The 23,051-nt window shown below is 46.8% G+C and overlaps 1 protein-coding gene across 9 annotated transcripts in view; it reads right to left on the bottom strand.

The window, feature by feature from the left end:
• Positions 1-263: 263 nt before the first annotated feature.
• ATP9B (ATPase phospholipid transporting 9B (putative)) overlaps positions 264-23,051 on the bottom strand; it is a 415,099-nt gene continuing 392,311 nt past the window's right edge. For 8 of the 9 annotated variants that reach the window (XM_037805661.1, XM_037805663.1, XM_037805662.1 and 5 more), the window contains 5 exons: positions 21,949-22,057; positions 17,696-17,753; positions 16,801-17,004; positions 1,626-1,658; positions 264-532 (listed from right to left, as the gene is read on the bottom strand). In XM_037805661.1, the coding sequence (XP_037661589.1) occupies positions 396-532; positions 1,626-1,658; positions 16,801-17,004; positions 17,696-17,753; positions 21,949-22,057 (541 nt within the window). In that variant the 3' untranslated portion in view covers positions 264-395. The remainder of the gene's footprint in view (positions 533-1,625; positions 1,659-16,800; positions 17,005-17,695; positions 17,754-21,948; positions 22,058-23,051) is intronic. The other variant, XM_037805658.1, reaches the window with a different exon arrangement.

Consider the following 23,051-nt stretch of genomic DNA (forward strand, 5'->3'; position numbering starts at 1 on the left):
TCAAACACTTACTATTTATCAGTATTTAATGAAGAAGGAGCAAATACATGACACTTACAGCTCCTAGATTTTATTGCATTTAAGTAGGAATGGCTTTCTACATTATAACACCAAAGAGATAATTTAATGCTAGGAAACTGCAGAGTAGTAAATAAACTTTCATTTCAATTCTGAGGACACCAGAGTAAGCAAATCCTCAACAGTAGCAGTGAGACAATTCAGACTCATCTTCAACAGAAACTCAGCCTGGTGCAACATCTAAATTAAACTGTGGAAACAACTAAAGAGGAAAGAAAAGAGAGCGGCGTAACTGCCCTCGGGGGGGCCCCGGGCTCCCCCAGCAGCACCCCACCGTCCGCACTCGGAGCCCCGCGGCCAGGCCCCAGCAGGTGCCCTCAGGAGCTGAGCTTGGAGTAGCTGGGAGGAGAGAGCTTTCGCTTCAGGTACTTGAGGACGTACAGCGGGAGACAGCTCACCACGGTGATGGCCGACACTTTCCACAGGAAGGTCAGAGTCGTGATAAAGGCGACATCTGTGGGAAAAGGGCAGCAGAGAGTGTCCGCACCGCCCGGAAGCCCCGGCCCCAGGACGCGTGGCTGCACCCCCAGCCTCCCCACAAGCACTGCGGAGTTCACAGCAGGCCCCGGCCTCAATCGTGTGTTGTCTTTACTGCAGTCTGTTTTACCGCATGCCGGGTAGAATTAATTCTTCTTTTAACAGAATAAGTGAAGCCAAAGTATCTGCGACTTCAGATGATTAGTGTCACCAAACGCCCCTCCAGGGCAGACCGGCGACAGCGTCTGCGACGGGCTGCCGCGCTCTCCCAAGGCCCCCGTGGGGAGGTGACGCCAAGCAGCTGCTCCCGCCGTGACTGACCTCACAGGCAGCGCAGCCTCACGCAGGGCTGGCGCTCGCACGCACCACCGCCCCGGAGCCCAGGCACCCCTGTTCTCACGGCCCCTTCGGCCTGCACCCCGGAGAATCACCCCAGTAACGGGCTCCACAGCTGATTTTTCTTTTATCCACTGTAGTGAGGCTGCACTGGTAATGGCTGGGCTGTTTAAATTCCATATGAGGAGGCATATGAACAACCTGATATTTATATAGTTCAATTCTACACTTAGTGGAAACCTCTTACGTTGTTGTCAGAGATGGGATAACAAATCTACCTCCTAGGAGCTGTGGGCTTTTATGAAAATAAACGGCAAAGGGAAAATCCAAAGTCATGGTCTCGAGTCAAGTGTACTTTGAAAAGCCACGGGAGTGTTTTCCAGGGGCCCCATCACTAACACTTAAAACGTACAAGCTTTTCAGGGGGCACAAACGGTCAACTTAGGGACAGCTGCAAGTTCCTACCCACCAACTCTATAACCAACACCCCCAGCTCCTTACACACTCACGGACCTGCTCACAAAGCGCCTCGGCAGTGGGGCAGCAGCACCCTCAGCGTGGTGCAGAGGAGGAAACACACACAACCAAACAGCTTATTTGAAGTCACAAAGTGAGTTGGTGAAAAATAGTAAGTTAGTGGAGGATATTTTTTCTTATCAGTTAAGTATCTCAAAATTGTTTTGCTAAATTTCTAAATTTCCATACTCTTGAAAAGAAATGATAACTTCACCTACCTAAGAAAGCTCCAAAAGACACTCTGCCTATACCTGTTGCAAAACAAAACAGGAATAAAGAAAATAAAGGACAGATTAAGGGAGATACTAGAATATTTCAAGTTAGCTCACAAAGAAATACATTAAAAAGCAGTAAAAATGCATTTGTAGTTGTGGTTTTACACTCTTCATTTCACTGAGTTATAATTTTTAAAACAGAACTGAAATATAGTAATTAATTTACTGTAACTTAAAGGCACACACACTCCCCTACCGGACTGAGATCTAAGGAAGCTGAAAGGAATTTCGTCTCGACTGCGATGTACGTTTACTGTGCACCTGCTCCCTACGCCAGGCGAGGGGCTCCACCCGTCACTTACACGCGTTTAACTGGTCCTTGCTAATCTGCGGACAAAGTGTCGTCACCTACAGTTTAGAGATGAGGAAACAGAGGCCTAGGACGGGACCTCCCACCTGTGCCCAGGGACATGGGTTTGTCTTTGATGCTTTTGCAATTTGTGTTTGCTTATTACAGCAACGTGCCAGAGGCACTTGTTTTTCCGAGTTCAGTACCTGGCCTGATTTGTGTGCTGGATGTATTGCCAAATGAGGGGTCCGTGTATTAAAATAAAATGCCAAAAAATGCCCCCCAAGCCAAGTCTATTAATTCATGCTCACGTAAGAAAAGGTACTAAATTTTTACTTTTAAAACACAAAACAGATAGTATAGTTTGAAAATAGCCATTGCTTATGTGCCATAGCTATTTTCTTCTCAATGTTCCTTTTACTACAAAACTTTTGACTTTTTGTATTTCTCCTCTCCATATACTCACTAGAATAAGCACATGCTAATTAACTTACCTTCTACACTTTTTAAATGGAATCTCTTTTATTTCTCTGCTATTCAAAATATGTTAAAGTTATAGAAAAGGAAAAGAATTCGTAAATCCCCGCTGCTGAACCTTGCTAAACAGAGGCTCACTCTGAGCTGGTGGGTCTGCTGTGGGCACAGAGATGCCTGCACTTCGTAGCCGAGAGGTACAATGAATTTTCTCCAAAGTAACGTGACCGCATATCGCTTTACCCCACCTAACAGAAACACCAGGAGACCTTTCTCCACTGGTCAAGTCCGTCTAACCACAGACAGCTGACACATGCTCCACGGGCTGCTTAAAAACAGGAAACAGATGCGGAGCTTCAGTGTTCGAAGACCAGCACCGTGGGCCCTAATGAATTTCCCGTAGTGCTGACGCGCACCGTGAGGGGGATGCACCATCTGGCCATCGAATGGGCAGCGTGAGCCGGGAGGGTGTCAGCGCCTGACGGAGGGCCGGCCGGCGACACTGACCCACGCTGACCACGGGGATCCGACGGGCACTAACACCTTTTCCCTGAACCCAGCTTCGCTCACCCCCTCCCTTGCTTTCCCGCAACCACACACACGTACGCGTCCCTTCGCCATTACTCTGAAGAGCTCATCGCTCCGCCACCCCTGGTGGAGTCTCACCACCCAAGCCTGGCTGAAACGCCTCTTGCTGTGAAGCCGTCGCATCCCGGGGCCTGGCCACAGCCCCCGTGTCTGTCACAGCGACGCGGGCCCCGGAGGCCCGGCTCACCCTGTCCCCCTGGCCGGCGCAGGGCCCCCTCAGAGGCCGGCCGCCTTCTCTGACAACAAGTACCCCCACTCTCGGGCCCCGCTCCTTCCAGAAAACTCCCCTGGGCAGGCAGCAGGGCCATCTATGCAGTGGGTCTGGGCGAGTCGTCTTAATTTTCCTAGAAGAAACCCACAGTGAACACCTACACCGCCTCACGCTTCAATGGGGAGCTTATTCCACCCGGTGCTCAGGCACCGCGCGCCCCAGCCCCCCGGTGAAGGACAGGCTCAGCAAGGCCGGGCAGCTCGCTCAGTCACCCGGGGCGGGTGCAAAGGCAGAGCCGCATCCCGGCCATGCACGGCACGGCACGGTCAAGCACACCCCCTTGGTCAAGGCCGTGGTCCCAGCTTCCGCCCGGGGAGGACGGCTCACCTGCCCCTGGTCCCGGCCACAGGATGCAAGCGCAGTCTCAAACCGCCTGCTTCCCCTCCCTAAAGGCTCTCTGTGAGCAGACGCCTAAATAATCGCCAATCCTTCTACTGTGGGACACCACTGTCCTCCCAGATGCCAGCGGGTCTCAAAAGAGGGGACCCCATGGCCAGAGAAGTGTCAAAGATGCTGACATACAAGTTAATCACGTTACATTTATTTCCTTCCCCTACTGCAGAGCTTCTTACAACAGTCTCCTACCCCTCAGCCTCCCTCCCAAGGTCACAGAACATCCATGTTCTATGGAACAAGGTTAGGAAAGGCTGCCTTAGAGGGTACAATTTTATCTTCTGATCAGTGTGCATCCTTTGAGCATCCTTCCCAAACTGGCTTTGATTGGACTGCACTGGTCTGTGCCCATCTCCTCCTTGCTTCCTGTCCCTCTGCTACGCGGAGAGAGGAGGCGTCTAGCCTCCCTGAGGGTGCTCTTGCCCCCTGCCCGTGATCCTCCCCGAGGGTGCTCTCGCACCCCTGCCCGTGATCCTCCCCGAGGGTGCTCTCGCCCCCTGCCCGTGATCCTCCCCGAGGGTGCTCTCGCCCCCTGCCCGTGATCCTCCCCGAGGGTGCTCTCGCACCCCTGCCCGTGATCCTCCCCGAGGGTGCTCTCGCACCCCTGCCCGTGATCCTCCCCGAGGGTGCTCTCGCACCCCTGCCCGTGATCCTCCCCGAGGGTGCTCTCGCCCCCTGCCCGTGATCCTCCCCGAGGGTGCTCTCGCACCCCTGCCCGTGATCCTCCCCGAGGGTGCTCTCGCACCCCTGCCCGTGATCCTCCCCGAGGGTGCTCTCGCACCCCTGCCCGTGATCCTCCCCGAGGGTGCTCTCGCACCCCTGCCCGTGATCCTCCCGAGGGTGCTCTCGCCCCCTGCCCGTGATCCTCCCCGAGGGTGCTCTCGCACCCCTGCCCGTGATCCTCCCCGAGGGTGCTCTCGCCCCCTGCCCGTGATCCTCCCTGACGGTGCTCTTGCACACTTGCCAGTGGTCCCGTTGCACCTGCACACACCCGTCCTCCCTTGTACACAGGCTAAAACCATTCTCCCCTAGAATTTTGAAGGCACCATCGCCTAGCCTCTTTGTCGCTTCTGTGAATCTCAGCACTGCTGCAATTCCTGATCTTTGGGACAAATTCTGCTTCTCTTTGGAAGCTTTTAGGATTTTCTCCTTACCCCTGGTATCCTGAGATTTCAAGAACACTGAGCCTTGGTGTGAAACTTTTTCATTCATTAGATTGCATGCTTGGTGGGGCCTTTAAATCTTTAAGCTCGTGTACTTCAGAATTAGGAATTCTACTTGTGTATTATTTCTTAATCAATTTCCTCTTCTCCACTCATGCTTGTTGCAACTCCTACACCATGTGGGGGTCTTCCCTGGACGAACCTATACTTCTATTAGTTTTTCATTCCTACTATCCATCTCTTTGCCTTTTTTGTTTACTGTCTGAAAGAGCTCCTTGATTTTCCAATCCTTCTATTTTTTGCTTCATTATCACACTTCTGTTTTCCAAGAACTTTTCCTTGTTCTCCCTTTTCACAGTGCCCCATTCTTGTTCAGTGGATGCATAACTTCTCTTACTTTTCTTTTTTTTGACGTTTTCTCCGCCCTCCACTTGTGTCTGTTTCCTCCAGGTTAGTTTTGTCTGCTGCTTGTCTTGCTCCCTGTCTTCCCCATCAGCGGCTTCCCTCAACTCTTCGGTGATTCCTGTTGTCCATTTACATTTACTACAGGGGTCCGAATCTGACGTCTCTTCTGTGAACTATCTGGCTTCCTGGGGGAAGAATTCTGCCCTGGAAACGTGCCTGTCTGGTTCACTCTCGAGCCTCATGACACAGCCCAACGCCTGGCAAGGAACGGGCACTTAATACACATTAAATGAACCGGATGGAAGGCCGCTTGCACTCAGAAAGGTATGGTGAGGAACTGGTCTGAAACGTGGTTTCATGTGTACTTACTCCTGGGGGGCCGTACGGTGAGCAGATGTAAGTCACAAGGGCCCTGCCACGCGCGCCGGATGTGAGACCTCTGCAAACTGCTGCTTCATGCGTGATCAGGGAGAACGGGAGCCATGACCACCTCCCACGGCAGCCGCGAGAACCAAGCAGCACCGCCGTCACGGTGGCTGGCCCGGAGCCTGCTGCAGAGTTCATGCTGAAGAGGTGTGAGCTCTAGTCCCTCTCTGAAGAACCTTCTGGAAAATATCTTTCCAGACCAGGAAGAGTACTGCCTCAATGCTCTCAGGCAGCCACTGAATTATTTTCTTAATGCACCATTTGAATGCAGTCACTGACGGTTTCAACCCCTTTGCTGTGGCCCCAGGAGTCTCAGATGGGGCCAGGCTTGTCCCCATGGGAGAGCTGGTGGCCACAGTCCTCACGGCTGACGCTGTCCCCACTCTCTGCTGACACATTCTTTGTCTCCTCTTTGTCCTGATTTTAAAAACCTTTAAAGAAATCCTACCCAGTCTCAGCCACATCAACCCATTTTGGGATTCCACAGGGACATTATCTAACTGAGAAAATTGTTTTTGACTTTCTCAAGCTCTGCTGGAAAAGCCTTGAAATCTGGGAAGGAAGAGGGCACAGCTGGCCTGGGACAAAGCGGGAGAAGGTGGGGTGGCTTGGGGCTCCGTGGGATTTCAGCACAGCATGGCTTGGAGATGGAAAGGGACAGAGGGGCGGGCACACTGCTCAAAAGCAAATGAAGACCGGCTCATTTCCAACAGACAATGCCTCTCAGAGTGAGCCCCTGATGGAAAGGAAGGGAGGGACCAGTCACAGCTACTCTGCATTCTCTAGTCCTGTTCTCACAGAATCTTGAACTTAGGAGAAGAGTCGAGTAAATAGGTCTCATGAGAAGTGGGCAGTCTGGGCCTTTCTGATTTGCTATCTCTTGAACAACAAAATGCACTGAGGGCTTTCAGAGGCAACAGGTCCTGCTGGCAGCTGGCACAGATTTTCTCACTTAAACTTCATGACGACCCCTGTAGGAAACTGTGGCTTGGGGAGAAGGGCAACCTTGCGAGAGGGGCGGAAGTCGGACCCACAGTGACGGAGGACGTGTGACAGGGGCGAAAGGAGCACAAGCTGAACCTGGCAGGAGCAGTGGAGCAGCTCGGCTGGTGCTTAGGAACAGCAGGTCTGGCTGTGACACCACTTTGACATTTGGGGGGGGGGCACTCCAAAGATGCCCCCCGTGGCCTGCTACTGGGCCAAGGCCCCCAGCACCGCATCTGACCTCTGTCACCTTGGCAGAGGGCTCTGTTGCATCGTAGAAGAGTGCAGCAGAAGGACCTCCGGCTGCGGGTGCCCAGCTCTATCGGGGCTAGCCTGCCTCCTGGAAGCACTTAGCTGTGCGGGCAGCCCTCCTAGGAGGCATTCTTAGAAATCTGTACGGCTTTAATATCTTCATAAAAAGATGGTGAAAGTCTTAATTTCATAAATCATTGCAAGGAGTTAAATCTTTCCACAAAGATAAGCTTTAGTGTTGCGAAGCCTTCTACTGGGTGTTACTGGGATCTACAATTTCAGACAACGTATTAAGAAATAACAAAAAGAGGGTGGGGCAATATGGTGGAGTAGTGAGGTGTGGAATTTAGTTACTCCCCGAGGGCAGCTGGTGAACCCCAGGATCAGCATGAACAGCCCTTGTGGGGTCTTCAGTGACCAGTCAGCATTGTACACCAGTCCGGAATGGGTGGAACGGCTGAGACTGCAGCGAAAAACTCTTCAGCCTCCCTGGCCAGAGCACTGGCGCCCCTCCCCCACAAGGCACGGCACAGCAGACTGTCCTGGGGCTGCTTCCCCAAGGAAAAAAAGAAACAACCTGTGCAGGGAGCAAGGCGGGGGGGTGCCCAACCCAGCCCTAACTGCAGAATTAATTAACAAACTTGGGCAGCTGAATACAAGCTCCGAGCACAGACAAACCAGGAGCCCGAGGCGGAGTCCCTCCGGCAGACAGGGGCCAGGGCTGATGACAACAACAGAAAAACCAGACACCTTTGGAACTGGAGGTGTTCAGAACACTGGAAAAGGGCTGGGCTCCAAGAAGAAGGGGCACGTAGGAACGGGTGCCAACTCCTGACCGCAAACCCAGGGAGCTGGGATCCTGCTCTGAAAAGGATTTTTTTTTTCTTCTTTGCTTGCTCTCCGACTGGTTATCTTTTTGCTTTTCAATAACCCACCAGAGCTCCTCCTCCAGCACTGCCCCGGGCAAGGGTGGAATTAACGCTGTCTCCAAGTAACTCTTCAGGTGAAAGAGATGATAGACTAAAGGGCTTATCTTTAAATAGCCCATACCAGGATGGAGTAAACTTGGGGGCTGGGGAAAGGCCTCGAAAAGGGTTTTAAGCCTCAGATATTTGCAATTGGCTGCTGGATCCAGGCAAGGACAAGCTGAGTTAGCTCTGAGAGACAAAGTAGTGAGTCTAGCGGGGGAGAAAATCCCCTGAAGGGCATAACTTCCCCAAGACAAGACGGGCGGGCCCCAGCTCCAGTGGCAGCCCTCCTTCAGAGAACTCAGACCCCAGGGGCTGGGAAACAGAAACCAGCTTGAGCCAGCCACGCCCCAGCAGGGACAAGGTCTGCAGAGAATTAGAGGCACCTGTGGCACCTCTTCACACCGTGGGGCGCTGTGGGCTGACACGTGCCATCTGCTGGGCAGGACAGGAAAAGCACAGACTCCAGAGGCCTCACAGCAAAGTCTGACAATCCGCATAGTCTCATTCTCAGGGAAACCCCACACCCTCCTCCTGAGACAGGGCCTGTCTGGACTGGAAAAATCTGAGTGGGGTCGACCACATCTGGGGACACCCTCTCACAAAAAGGTTACAAAGAGGCAGGGCAAGAACCAGAAAAACAAGAGGTGAAAAATTCTGATCAACTAAACAGAAGCTAAGTTAGAGGTCTAGAATAAGTTGAACTGAATGCCAAAGAACAGAGTACAAAGCTAACCAACAAGAAAACCCTAGATAAAACAGTGAAAATGAGCTCCAGAATAAACTAATCAAGAAAATCAGATGCCTAGACAGCTAAAAATAATGAGCCCTACTGGGAAATACGAAAATATGGCAAAAGAGATGGAGGATATACAGATGACACTGGATGACCATAAAGAAAAATTTGTATGGTTGAAAAAACAAATGGCAGAACTTGTGGTTATAAAAGACACAACAGAAGAGAAGAAAAACATTATGGAGACATATGGGGAAAAAAATGGAAAAATATAAGCAGGGTCTTAGGGGATTGAATGACAACATGAAGCACATGAATATACATGTTATGGGTGTCACAGAAGGAGAAGAGAAGGGAAAAGGGGCACAAAGAATAACAGAAGAACTATTCACTGAAAATTTCCCAACTCTAATGAGACATAAAAATTACAGATTCAAGAAGTACAGTGTACTCCAAACAGAATAGATCCCAATAGACCTACTCCAAGACACTTACTGATCAGACTATCCAATGTCAAAGACAGAGAGAGAATTCTGAAAGCAGCAAGAGAAAAGCAATCCATCACATACAAGGGAAGCTCAGTAAGACTATGTACAGATTTCTCCACAGAAACCACAGAGATGAGAAGACAGTGGCATGATATATTTAAGATACTGAAAGAAAAGAACTGCCAACCAAGAATCCTATATCCAGCAAAACTGTCCTTCAAAAATGACGGAGAGATTAAAATATTTTCAGAAAACAGACACTGAGAGAGTGTGTGAATTAAGAGACTGGCACTACAAGAAATACTAAAGGGAGTGCTACAGGCTGATACGAAAAGACAGGAGAGAGAGAGAGGTTTGGAGAAGAGTGCAGAAATGAAGACTATCAGGAAGGGTAAAAGGAGAAAGAGAGAAAAATAAGATATGACAAATAAAATCCAAAAGACAAAATGGTAGAAGAAAGTGATGCCCTTATAGTAATAACACTAAATGTTATTTGATTAAGCTCCCAATAAAAAGACACAGACTGGCAGAATGGATTGAAAAACAGGACCTATCTATATGCTGTCTATAAGAAACTCACTTTAGACACAAGGATAAAAATAGGCTGAAAGTGAAAGGTTGGAAAAAGATATTTCACACAAACAACAACCGGAAAAAAGCGGGAGTAGCTATACTAATATCAGATAAATTAGACTTCAAAAGTAAAGCAATTAAAAGAGACAAAGAAGGACACTATATATTAATAAAAGAGTCAATTCATCAAGAAAACATAACAATCATAAATATTTACGCACCAAGCCAGAGTGCCCCCAAACACATGAGGCAAACACTGAGAACACTGAAGGGAGAAGTAGATACCTCTACAATAATAGTTGGAGACTTTAATACACTACTCTCATCAATGGATAGAACATCAAGACAGAGGATCAATAAGGAAACAGAGATGTTGAGTTGTACGATAAATGAACTAGACTTGACAGACATTTATAGAACACTACACCTCACAACAGCAGGATACACATTATTCTCAAGTGCTCATGGAATATTCTCTAGGATAGACCACATGTTGGGTCACAAAACAAGTCTCAACACATTAAAAATACTGATATTACACAAAACACTTTCTTGGATAATAATAAAGTTGAAAATCAATAATAGGCAGAAGGTCGTAAAGTTCACAAATACATGGAGGCTAAACAACACACTCTTAGAAAACCAGTGGGTAAAGGAATAAATTATAAGAGAAATTAATAAATAACTTGAGGCAAATGACAATGAAAACACAACGTGTCAAAACTTATTGAATGCAGCAAAGGCAGTGTTGAGAGGGAAATTTATTGTCCTAAACACTTATACTAAAGGGGAAGAGACAGCAAAAATTGAGTCATTAACCGTTCAACTGAGGAACCAGAGAAACAACAGGAAACCAATCCCAAAGGAAACAGAAGGAAAGAAATAACAAAGATTAGAGCAGAAATAAATGAAACTGAGGACAAGAAAATAATTGAGAGAATCAACAAAACCAGAAGTTTGTTCTTTGAGAAAATCAATAAAATGATGGATCCTTAGCTAGCTAAAAAAAGAGAAAGAGAGAAAAAGAGAAAGAGAGAGAGTTGTTGCAAATAAATATAATCAGAAATGGGAAGGGAGACATAACTACTGACCCTGCAGAAATAAAGGAGATAATGAGAAGATACTATGAGCAATCACATGCTAATAAATTAGACAACTTAGACAAAATGGAGTGTACTCGTTTGTATATATTATGTCCCCCAGAAAAAGCCATGTTGTTTGATGCAATCTTGTGGGGGCAGATAAATTAGTGGGGATTAAGTTGGAACATTTGGATTAGGCTGTTTCCATGGAAATGCACCCCTCCCAACTCTGGGTGATAACTCTGATTGGATAATATCCATGGAGGTGTGGCCCCGCCCATTCAGCATGGGCCTTGATTAGTTTACTGGAGCACTATACAAGCTCAGACAGGAGTGAGATTGCTACAGCCAAGAGGGACACTTTGAAAAATGCACAGAAGGTAAGAAAGTAGCTGCATATGAGAGACAGTTTGAAGATGGCTGTTGAAAGCAGACTCTTCCTCTGGAGAAGCTAAGAGAGGACAAACATCCCAAGAGCAACCAAGAGTGACATTTTTGAGGAACTGCAGCCTAGAGAGGAATGTCCTGAGAGAGCCATTTTGAAACCAGACAGAGGTTTTCCGGACACCATTGGCTATCCTCCAGTGAAGGTACCCAATTGTTGATGCATCACCTTGGACATTTTACGGCCTTAAGACTATAACTGTGTAACCAAATAAACCCCCTCTTATAAAAGCCAATCTGTCTCTGGTGTTTTGCATTCCAGCAGCATTAGCAAACTAGAACAGACAGCTTCCTAGAAAAGCACAAAAAACCAACACTGACCCAAGAAGAAATAGATGACCTCAACAAACCAATCACAAGTAAAGAGATTGAGTCAGTCATAAAAAAGCTCCCCAAAAAGAAAAGCCCAGGACCAGATAGCTTCACATCTGAATTCTGCCAAGCATTCAAGAAAGAATTAATACCAATCCTGCTCAAACTCTTCAAAAAAAACTGAAGAGGAGGGTAAGCTACCCAACTCATTCTATGAAGCCAACATCACCCTAATACCAAAATCAGACAAATATACTACAAAAAAGAAAATTATAGACCAATTTCTTTAATGAATATAGATGCAAAAATCCTCAAAAAAATCCTTGCAAATCGAATCCAGCAGCACTTTAAAAGAATTATACACCACGACCAGGTGGGATTTATTCCAGGTATGCAAGGCTGATTCGACACAAGAAAATCAATTAATGAAATACACCACATTAATAAATCCAAGCAGAAGAAACACATGATCATCTCGATCGATGCAGAAAATGCATTTGACGAAATTCAACATCCTTTCTTGACGAAAACACTTCAAAGGATAGGAATAGAAGTGAACTTTCTCAATACAATAAAGGCAATGTATGAAAAACCCACAGCTAACATCATACTCAATGGGGAAAGACTGAAAGCTTTCCCTCTAAGATGTGGAACAAGACGGGGATGCCCACTGACACCACTGTTATTCAACATTGTGCTGGAAGTTCTAGCAAGAGCAATTAAGCAATAACAAGAAATAAAATCATCCAAATTGGAGAGGAAGAAGTAAAACTTTCACTGTTTGCAGATGACATAATTCTATATGTAGAAAATCCAGAAAAATCTACAGAAAAGCTATTAGAGCTAATCAATGAATACAGCAAATTGGCAGGCTACAAGATCAACATGCAAAAATCTGTAGTGCTCTTTTACATAAGGAATGTGCAACAAGAGGAGGAAATCAAGAAAAAAATTCCATTATAATAGCAACCAAAAGAATCAAGTATTTAGGAATAAACTTAATCAAGGACATAAAAGACTTTTACTTGGAAAACTGCAAGAAACTGCTAAAAGAAATTGAATGGTACCTAAAAAAAATGGAAGAACATACCATGTTCATGGATTAGAAGACTAAATATAGTTAAAATGGCAATTTTACCTAAACTGATTTATAGATTCAATGCAATACCAATTAAAATCCCAACAACTTACTTTGTGAAATAGAAAAACCAATAACCAAATTTATTCAGAAGGGCAAGATACCCTGAATAGCCAAAAATATACTGGAAAGAGGAATGAAGTGGGAGGTTTCACACTACTTGTGTGGTCAAAACAGCAGTGTACTGGTATAAGGACAGAGACACTGACCAATGGAATCGAACTGAGTGTTCAAAAATAGACCCTCATATCTATGGACAATTGATCTTTGATAAGGCAGTCAAGCCAAAGCAACTGGGACAGAGCAGCCTCTTCAATAAATGATGTCTGGAGAACTGGATATCCATTTCCAAAAGAATGAAAGAGGACTCCTATCTCACACCTTACACAAAAATTAACTTGAAATGGATCATAGGCCTAAACATTAGTGCTAAGACCCTAAGACTTTTAGAAGAAAATGTAGGGCAATATCTTAAATATCTTGTGATAAGAAGTGGTTTCCTAGACCTTACACCCAAAGCTCAAACAACCAAAGAACAAATAGACAAATGGGATCTCCTCAAAACTAAACACTTTTGTACATCAAACGACTTTGTCAGAAAAGTAAAAATGCAGCCTACGCAATGGGAGATAATATTTGGATACCACACATCAATCAGATAAGGGTTTAATATCCAGAATATATAAAGAGATCCTACAAGTCAACAACAGAAGGACAAACAATCCAATTAAAAAATGAGCAAAAGACATGGACAGACACTTTTCTGAAGAGGAAATACAAATGGCGCAAAAAATATAAAATATGAATAGATGCTCAACTTCACTGGCTATTAGGGAAATGCAAATCAAAACCACAATGAGATATCATATCACACCTATCAGAATAGCCGTTATCCAAAATACAGAAAACTACAAGTGCTGGAAAGGATGTGGAGAAAGAGGCACACTTATTCACTGTTGGTGGGGATGTAGATTGGTGCAGCCACTCTGGAAGACAGTGTGGAGGTTCCTCAGGAAGCTAAGTAGAGATTTGCCATATGACCCAGCTATTCCATTACTAGGTAGGTACTCAGAGGAACTGAAGGCTACGATACGAATGGACATTTGTGAACTGCTGTTTATAGCAGCATTATTCACGATTGCCAAGACATGGCAACAGCCCAACTGTCCGTCAACGGACGAGTGGATGAACAAACTGTGGTATATACACACGATGGGATATTATGCAGCTGTAAGACGGAACAAAGTCATGGAATATATAATAACATGGATGAACCTTGAGGACGTTATGTTGAGCAAAGTTAGCCAGAAACAAATGGACAAATACTGTATGGTCTCACTGATATGAATTAACATTAACGAGCAAACTGTGAGAGTTAAAAGCTGAGAACACAGGTTATCAGGAGACAGAAAAAGGGTAGAGATCAGGCATTTGATGCTGAAGGAGTAAAGAATGTTTAACAAGATTGACTGTAAAGATTCAGAAATGGATAGCATAATACTGTGTGATGGTAGCACAATATTGTAAGTACACTGAACAAAGATGTCTATGAGTAAAGCTGAAAGAGGAGGGCTAGGGGCATGAATGACACCAAGACGAAAGATAGATGTTGAAGACTGGGACTATATAACTCACTGAAACCTACAGTAGACAGTGATTGTGAATAAATGTACAAATATAACAGTGTTTTTACATGCATGATAACAAATGAATGTCAACCTTGCAAGGTGTTGTAAAAGGGATGGTACTGGGGAAAAAATATAATCAAAGCAAACTGGAGTCTATGGTCAACAGTAACAGTGTAACATGCTTCCATTAAATGTAACAAATGCAATATACCAAAGCTAACATCTATGAGAGGGGGTTATAGGGGAGGGGGATGGGATTCATAGTAGTGGTGTTGTTATATAACCTTATTATTATATTGAATTGTATGGAATTTTTATTATTCTTTAAAAATTTTTTTCTCCACAGTAATGAATATGTTCAAGTGCTGATTGTGGTGATGAATGTACAACTACACACTCATTCTGTGAATAACTGATTGTACACTGTGGATGACTGTATGGTATGTGAACATATCTCTATAAAATTGCAGGGAAAAATATAAACAGGGATAAAAGTGCTGGAGAAAACATGGAGAGAGGGATGTACATATTCACTGTTGGTGGGGAAGTAGAACGGTGTAGCCCATCTGGAGGACAGTGTGGTGGTTCCACAAGAAGCTAAGTATGTGGGGGCCATAAGGTCCTGCAACCTCATGATTGGGTATATACTTGGAAGATCTGAGAGCAAGGACACAATTGAACATTTGCACACTGGTGTTCATGGAGGCAGTATTCATGATTTGCAGCGGGTGGAGGTGGGCTAAGGGTACACAGACTGAGGAATAGAATGGTGAACTGTGGTGTGTGCATACAATGGAATACTGAGCAATTACAAGAAGGAGTGAAGCTGTGAGACATGCAATGAGGTGAATGGATCTTGTGGACAGCATTTTGAGTGAAGTATGCCAGAAATGAAAAGTCAAACATTATAATACCTCACCAATATGGATTAACTACAATGTGTAAATTCTGAGAACTGAATCTTAGAGCACAGCTTATCAGGGGAAGGCTTATTGTAATGGTCCCTAGACTGTAAGCTCTTATAGCAGTCACACGTATTCCTGAGTTGTAATGGCTATCTCTAAATTCTGAGGTGCTGAGCTCTTTGTGAAGTTGGTCTCTGGAACTCTGGGTATCTGTGTGACACCTGAAACTCAGAGCTAGAGTTTGGCAGCTACGAATTTCAGTATTAACCCATATAGCAACTGTTTAAAAAGCTGAGTAAGAGTTCAGACTTCAATTAGAGATACGAATGAAGCAGATCTTATTAGGACTAAGGCAAATCAGGCCAAAGGGTAAAGGATGATACTGACTGTGTTTTAAGACTTCAACTTCTGTATGAGACCAAGGGAAGAGATGTTTATTTGGTGCAGGATCTATATTTTCTGCAACACACTAAATAATTTAACTTGTATAGTCAATTTATTCAAACACCATAATTACATGGAACTTTGAATAGGAAGTGAGATCTGGTAGGTTTGTACAGGTAAGTGTGAAATAGTGATACATCCCAAAGTAATTTGGGCAGAGGATTAAATATATTTGTAGGGCCCCCCTGAGGAACTGGGGAGAAATGCGGAAATGTTAGATGTCCCGCCTGGGTTATTGCCGCTATTCTTGCAAGCACTGGGGACACAATTTAGTGGGCTAAGCCCTCAATCTTGGGGTTTGCCCCTATGAAGTTTGTTGCTGCAAAGGAGAGGCTAAGCCTGCTTATAATTGTGCCTAAGAGTCTCCCCGTGTGCCTCATTGGCTCAGATGTGGCCCTCTCTCTCTAAGCCTACTTGGCAGGTGATCTCACTGCCTCCCCACTACGTGAGATCTGACTCCCAGGGCTGTAAATCTCCCTGGCAACTTGGGATATGACTCCTGGGGATGAGCCTGGGCCGGCATCGTGGGATTGAGAAAATCTCATTGACCAAAAGGGGGATGAGAAATGAAACAAAATAAAGTTTCAGTGGCTGAGAGATTTCAAATAGAGTCAAGAGGCCACTCTGGAGGTTATTCTTATACAATACATAGATATCCCTTTGTAGTGTTTAGCGTATTGGAATAGCTAGAAGGAAACAGCTGAAACTGTCAAACTGTAATCCAGTAGCCTTGATTCTTGAAGATGACTGTATAACTATGTGGGCTACGTGGTGTGACCATGTGATTATGAAAACCTTGTGGCTCACACTCCCTTCATCTAGCATATGGATGGAAGAGTAGTAAAACGGGGACAAAAACTAAATGACAAATAGGGTGGATGGGGGGATGGAATAATTTGGGTGTTTTTTTTTATTTTATGTTTTATTCTTATTTTTGTTCTTTTTTGAGTAATTTTGAAAATGTTCAAAAATAGATTGGGGTGATGAATGCACAACTATATGATAGTACTGTGAACAGGTGACTGTACACTGTGGATGACTGTAGGGTATGTGAATTTATCTCAATAAAACTGAATTAAAAAAAGAAGTAACAATAGAAACTGTTTAATAACCACTAATAGACAATTATTCTGAAAGACCTCTAAAGCCACTTACCAAAATACTGGTTCAGAAACGCGAGCGAGGCCACGTAGCAGCCGAGGCTGAGGAACTCGGCCAGCACCATCAGCCAGTGCCAGGTGCGCACCGCCAGGGCCACCGTCAGCAGCTCCGTCAGGATGAGGGCGGTGAACGAGATGAGCACGACGTGCACGAACTCCGACTCGAACAGCACCAGCGCCCCGTACATGAGGACGCCGCCTGGCAACAGCAAGTGGCAGACGGCCCTCAGCGGGGACCCCTCCCGACGGGGCCTGGCGGTAACCACCAGGCAAACCCCTCGGGGAGATGACCGCGGGGATGGCTAGCTGACATTAGTGACACCCAGAGACACGGGCCAGGTGCACTCACACTTAGTGCTGATTAACAATTTACCTTAAATTCTGGATTGTGAATAAAGTAAAACGTGGGACTGGCTGGATCAGGCAGAAGTATCAGCAAAGGTTTAAGAACTTGTCACCATCTGAAGAAGTGATCTGTGGCCTCAGGAAGTGCAAGGGCTGCCGAGCCTCGGTGTGACGTGGCCCCCGCGAGCTCTCACTCACCTGCACCCCTACAAGACTGCCTGATGGCAAAGGACCTCAGACTCGCTATCCAGTCATGAAAGAAAACCCTTGTGCCAGGGACACAGTGGTTATGATAAGTGCTTGTCAAAATTTTTCTGGATTAGCATTCAATTAGAAACAAGTCAGTTTTTAGGTGACCTGCCTCAGTCAAAGAATTCCGATGGCGTACTGCACAGTGCAGAGGCCTTTTCGGATGAGAGAAACAAAGCAGGATTTCACTGTAGGCAAAATTTTAAGCTTTTGGAATTTAACCTGGAGGTGAAAACACTAATGCTGATAGAAGACAAAAATAATCTTTAGACCAGTAAAATCGGGGCCCCTCTTACCTTGGTAAATGCTGATTAGAACCCAGATGAGGAATGTCTTAAACGACAGGGCTCGACCCTAGGGCAGACAGCAGGATGAGTGGGTTAACAGTGGAAAACGCCCCAGATTCCTGTACTCCCCGATGCTAGGTGTGGGTGACTCCTACAGGGCCCCACGGCATGTTCTAATCTACTGTGAGTGCCCCCCTCGCCCAGCACCACCCGCTGTCCTGAGAAGCCGCCCGGGGGTCCAGACCGTCCACTGTGGACGCCCTATTTTAAAGACGCTTCCCACCGTCGTCTGCCTGATTTGTGGTGACGGATTATACAGACAGATTTAAATCTACTGGCTTCCCAGCATTCCAGGGATTAATGTATATCAACAAATATCTTAAAACACTGCAGGATAAAGAATTTACCTTTATTTCTTGGGAACATGTATTTCTATATTTACTTTGCAAAAGTATAGCACTTTGTTCAGATTTAAAAAGAACAGAAAAGGTAACTGCTCTCCAGTAAGAATGGTCTATCACAACTGACATACGACGTTATTTTTCCTTTAATTCTTTCTGGAAAAGATGTTACATAAATAAACTCAACAAATGTAAAGAATGGCTTCCTGGGAGCCACCGTCCCTCTGTAAACTCAGCACAGGCCCCAGAGGATGACGTGGGGGCGGCCGGGGCTGGCCGCCTGGCTCCGTGAGCACCTGAGGCCGTTAACAGTCTGACTCGGGACCCTGTGCACCCCGGCCGGAGGCGAGGCCTGTTCATGCGGGTGTCAGAGGGGGAGGCACCTGTGCGCGGCGGGTGCTGGGACAAGGCCGGGATGGGAGCAGCCCCGACCCCAGGCCGCGCAGGCCTCGGAGCCGACCCGGCCGTCCGCGGACAGCATCGTGCTGGACGGAGCTTCACGTCCACTGGACAGAGTCCCCCAGCCACGCCTGGGTCAGGGCAACAAACTGTGCGCCTGGTCCGAGTGGTGACGCGACCAGGGACGAGGAGACCCCGCAGACGCTGGGGGCAGCAGGGGGTGTGGGCACCACAGGCCGGAGTCCGGCTCCAAACCCTTCGTCACTAATGATGACCGAGGCCTTGTGAAAACAGATGCCAAAACGCCAGGCCAGAAGCACGGGGCGCACTCAGTAAACGCTACTGTTGCTGTACTCACACATCAAATATTAAAAACAACAGAAAGTACACCCCTATTATAGTAATCAAAAATATAAACATAAAATCAAGCAAAGTTTCAAGAAAGATTAACTTGCCTGAAGGGCACAGGAATAAAATCACTAAAATAACTCCTGGCACCTGGGGCTGCGTGAGACACGCACGCCCACCGCCCACAGGGCGCCCGGCCGCCCCAAGTCCACCCTGCCCCGGCCACTGGCGCTTTCTGACAGTCCCTCCGTTTTACTGTTCTCACTATTGTCGTTTATTCTGCTCTCTAAGTTCATTTTCTCTGACTCCTACTAGAACAAAGGAAAAGGGCCTGTTTTCTCATATTCCCATAGTTACAATAATTTAGGGGAAACAACTGTACAGACACTAAAAAATGCAGCTGAAACTCACTAAGGCCCACCCTCTGAACAGAGAGGTAAGTCAAGGCACACAGGAGCTGCACTGAAAGGAAACTTACGTGGACCGGTCACCTCATACGGTTCTCCAACCTTGGCAGGAACAGGGGATGGGGGAGAAAGAGATCAGGGCCCCTTACCGCTAGGTCTGCACTGACCCGCACTGACCCTCATTGGTCCACACTGACCCGCACTGACCCTCACTGGCCTGCACTGACCCTCACTGCCGTCCTCAGTTGATGGGGGTGTGTGCAATGGCTCAGGAAGCTGATTCTACAGATGCCGTTCTGCTCCTTCCTGTAGCTCACGCCACTGTTCCTTGTATTTTTGTATTAATGATTTGAAATTATAGTTATTAATTTCTTAAAGGTCTCATCTTCACTCTTAAGTGATAAATTCAATTTCATTCAACTAAATGTAACTCGGAATATGCAATATTATTGGGCAGGGTATTTCTGAACAGATTAAACGAGAACTGGGCCCGAGGGACCATGCCCCCTGCCAGGTGAGTCACTGTCTGTGTTTATCGGGACCCAGTCAGGGCCAGTGGTGGGAACACTTTTATGAAACCTCGACATTAGGAAGACAAGCCTGGAGGTTCCCAAGAGGCAGCTTTATTCCCACACTCCAGAGGGGGTGGAGCCTAGGAAGGATAAAGCTCTTCCTGGGTCCGACCACTTGCCAACCATCCTGCTCAGAGACAGCTTTAGAGACGAGCGGTGAAAGAGGACCGTTCCCACCCAGCCGCCCCCAGCCCCGGCGTAGCTGCCGCTTCACGACTCCCACAGGCAGAAGAGCTGTGGCCACGGGCCTGCCCTGCACAGCCCCCCGCCCGCCCCTCCTCCGGCCCCCACCCGTGGCAGCTCCTCCTCAGTCCCTGACGCTGAGGAACCACCGGTCAGTGACTTCGTAGAAGGTCCCTTAATTTGGGTTTTGCTCATGTTTCCTCGTGATTAGACTGAGGTGAAGCATCCATGGGTGGACACCTCAGAGGTGTCAAAAAAGTTTACGAATGGTGTCTTGATTTAAGATACTGAAATATCCTAAATTGCTGCTGCATGAACTAAAAACAGGAAGCCAGGACCCGTAGGAGATGCAAGTCAGCCAGCACTGAACAGGGTTTCCTGCCGCCCCTCACGTTTAAGTGAAATCACCTACTATTGTGGTCAGAGAATAATTAGCTTCTTTGTTAGAAACCTGTGACCCTCCACAAATATTCTTGTTACTAGAGTAATTTATATACCGTAAAGAAAGATGCTGATGGGCACAATCTAAATCCTTAAAAACAGTACAAGTCACGCATTCTACTGCCTTGTCTCCAGCAAGTGGCTGTGGCTTTTCCTACCAGGCCCCAGAGAGCGCCCGCTGGGCCCGTCCTCCTCTCGGCTCTGCGCGGCACCAGTCTCCCAGGGTTTCAGAGCAGCTCGCTGAGTGCTTACACTGGTATACAAAAAACTTGTTTCCCTCCTTACACAATTGACGCAGCCTTTTTAGCAACAGCTTCATGTAGATTTGGATTTCTGATCCTGTTCTGTTTTTCTTAATGATGATGGTTTCCTCGTTTAAGCTATTAAACCAAGGAGCTTTCTTCTAGTTGTGATGCACGTAATCTGGGATAATCTCACCTGGCAGTCACAGTGATGGGACCAGCTGATAACAGCTGCTTGATAATATCTTGTTTCCTGTACCTTATTTTATGCTATATTGGTTTACTTTAATTTGTTCTGACTGCAAACGTCAGGTGGGTATTTTATGCTCTCTCTAGGAACTTCCAGATCCTTCCGTTCGTCGGTCCCCAGGCCACCACCACCCACGTCGCAGGACCTCAGGGACGCCTGTGGCTGGCTGGAGCATGCACCAGTGCAGTGCGTTGCCTCCAGCTTTAAAACTTGGAACCTGTAATTTCAGGTTATCAGCTGTAAAACTACATTTAGTTGTGGGGTGGAGGGTTTTGTTCTAAGTATTAATTCAGGAACTAACCCTTTGGAAAATTTCCAAGTTTCAACAACTTGTGCTGAGGGCTATGCCTTTCCCCCCACCTGTGCCTGTGTATTTTCCAAGCTATAAAAATGTGTGTTTTCATAAAGACTATGACGATCTCAAACTCCCCCTTAACAGAGCCTAGTTTAAAACAGTGAATGACTCTTTTGCTGAGTTCCGGTCAGAGACCCTCGGGGGGCATTATCCTGGCAGCGACAACCCCGGGGTCTCCGTCCTTTCTCAGACACAATCTGAATGCTACAACTGGAGAGGGCCTGGGGGAGCCAGGAAACACCGATGCGGCGAACCAGGTATCCTCTAACTGCTGGACGCCGCGTCCTGCAGCAGGTCCGGAAGACGCCGGCCCGAGCGGGCGGCAGCACTGCCAGGCACAACCCAGCTTGAGAGCATCCTCCACGCAAAAGGAAGTGAAGCAGCAAGCCCTGGAGGTCCCTGAAGCTCCACAAAGGGTTTAGGGCATCCTTCCAAACTGAGATTTTTACATTGTAGGACTTTATTTTGGAAATCTGAGGACAAATTTTTTTCCCATTTGAGAACAAAATTTTAAGTTAACTTAAAATGAAAATGCCAAGCATAACCAGGAGAAATAAACATGTCCGCAATGACAAAGAATAAATTACTCAAAAAATTCTTGCAAACTGCCTCGCAGGTGGCTAGTTTCCTTAGGGAAGTGCCTTGGGGACACTGGGAGCCTCACCTTCGTGAGGTCCTTGTAGAGCTCCGGGTACAGCATGGCCATCTCCGGCTTCACGTCCTGATCCAACACCAGGGAGAACACGGGAAACATCGTGTATATAGTTGCGTACCTTAAAAACCAAGAACAAGGTTAATCAGCACGAGAAACTCTTAGGAATCAACCATGAAAACAAGTCTAGAAGTAGAGGTCAGAATTTCAAAAGTAAACAACGCAACAACAGAAAAGCAGGTTGGCACCCCAGAAGGCTGACTCCTGACAACGGAGTATTCACCCCACAGCACAGTGACTGCTTCCCGAGTCTGCTTAGGGGGAGATGACTGCAGACCCACGTGCAGTGGGCGTCCTACCCCCGGGGTAACGTTGCTGGGGACGCAGCCAAGGCGCAGAGCACCCCGCCCCGCAGGGAGCCCCTGCCGCCCTCGGCTGGCCACCCACTGCCCTGCAGGCCCCCCATCGAGGAGCCTTGACAACCACTGGTCTATTGTCCTTCTGTGCATTTTCTCATTTCACGATTATTCCGGGAACGGGCTGGTCCACGGGGCGCCGCAGCGTGCTCAGCCACTCAACCGCCCCCCTGAAGGCTTCCAGGCTGGTTCTAGTCCAGTTGGATCAGGACGTGACGCTATTGGGACAAACAGATCTGTCATAACATTTGTCATGCAGATTTCTGTGTGAAGATCAGCTTCATTTATTTGGGTTAAGGGCTCAGGAGTGCAATGGCTGGGTCATATGGTAGGGGCGTGTTTAGTTTTAAGAGACAGGTCCATGTTTTCCAAACTGCACCATTTTACACTCACCAGTAGTGTGGGGGTGATCCAGTGTCTCCACGTCCTCGTCAGCATGTGGTGTGGTCACTAATTTTTATCTTCGCCATTCTGGTATGTGTGTGGTGATACCTCATTGTGGTTTTAATTTGTATTTCCCTGATGACTAAGGATAGTAAACATTTTTTCATGTGCTTAGTTGCCATCTGTATATTCTCTTCTAGGATATGTCCATGAATTTTGTCCATTTTCTAATTAGCATTGTTTGTTTTTCACTGTTAAGATTGGATAGTTTTTTTATACATTGTTGGACATGTGGCTTGCAAACATTTTCTCTTA

The sequence above is a fragment of the Choloepus didactylus genome, chromosome 16 (assembly GCF_015220235.1).
Source record: "Choloepus didactylus isolate mChoDid1 chromosome 16, mChoDid1.pri, whole genome shotgun sequence".
Lineage (NCBI taxonomy): Eukaryota > Metazoa > Chordata > Mammalia > Pilosa > Megalonychidae > Choloepus > Choloepus didactylus.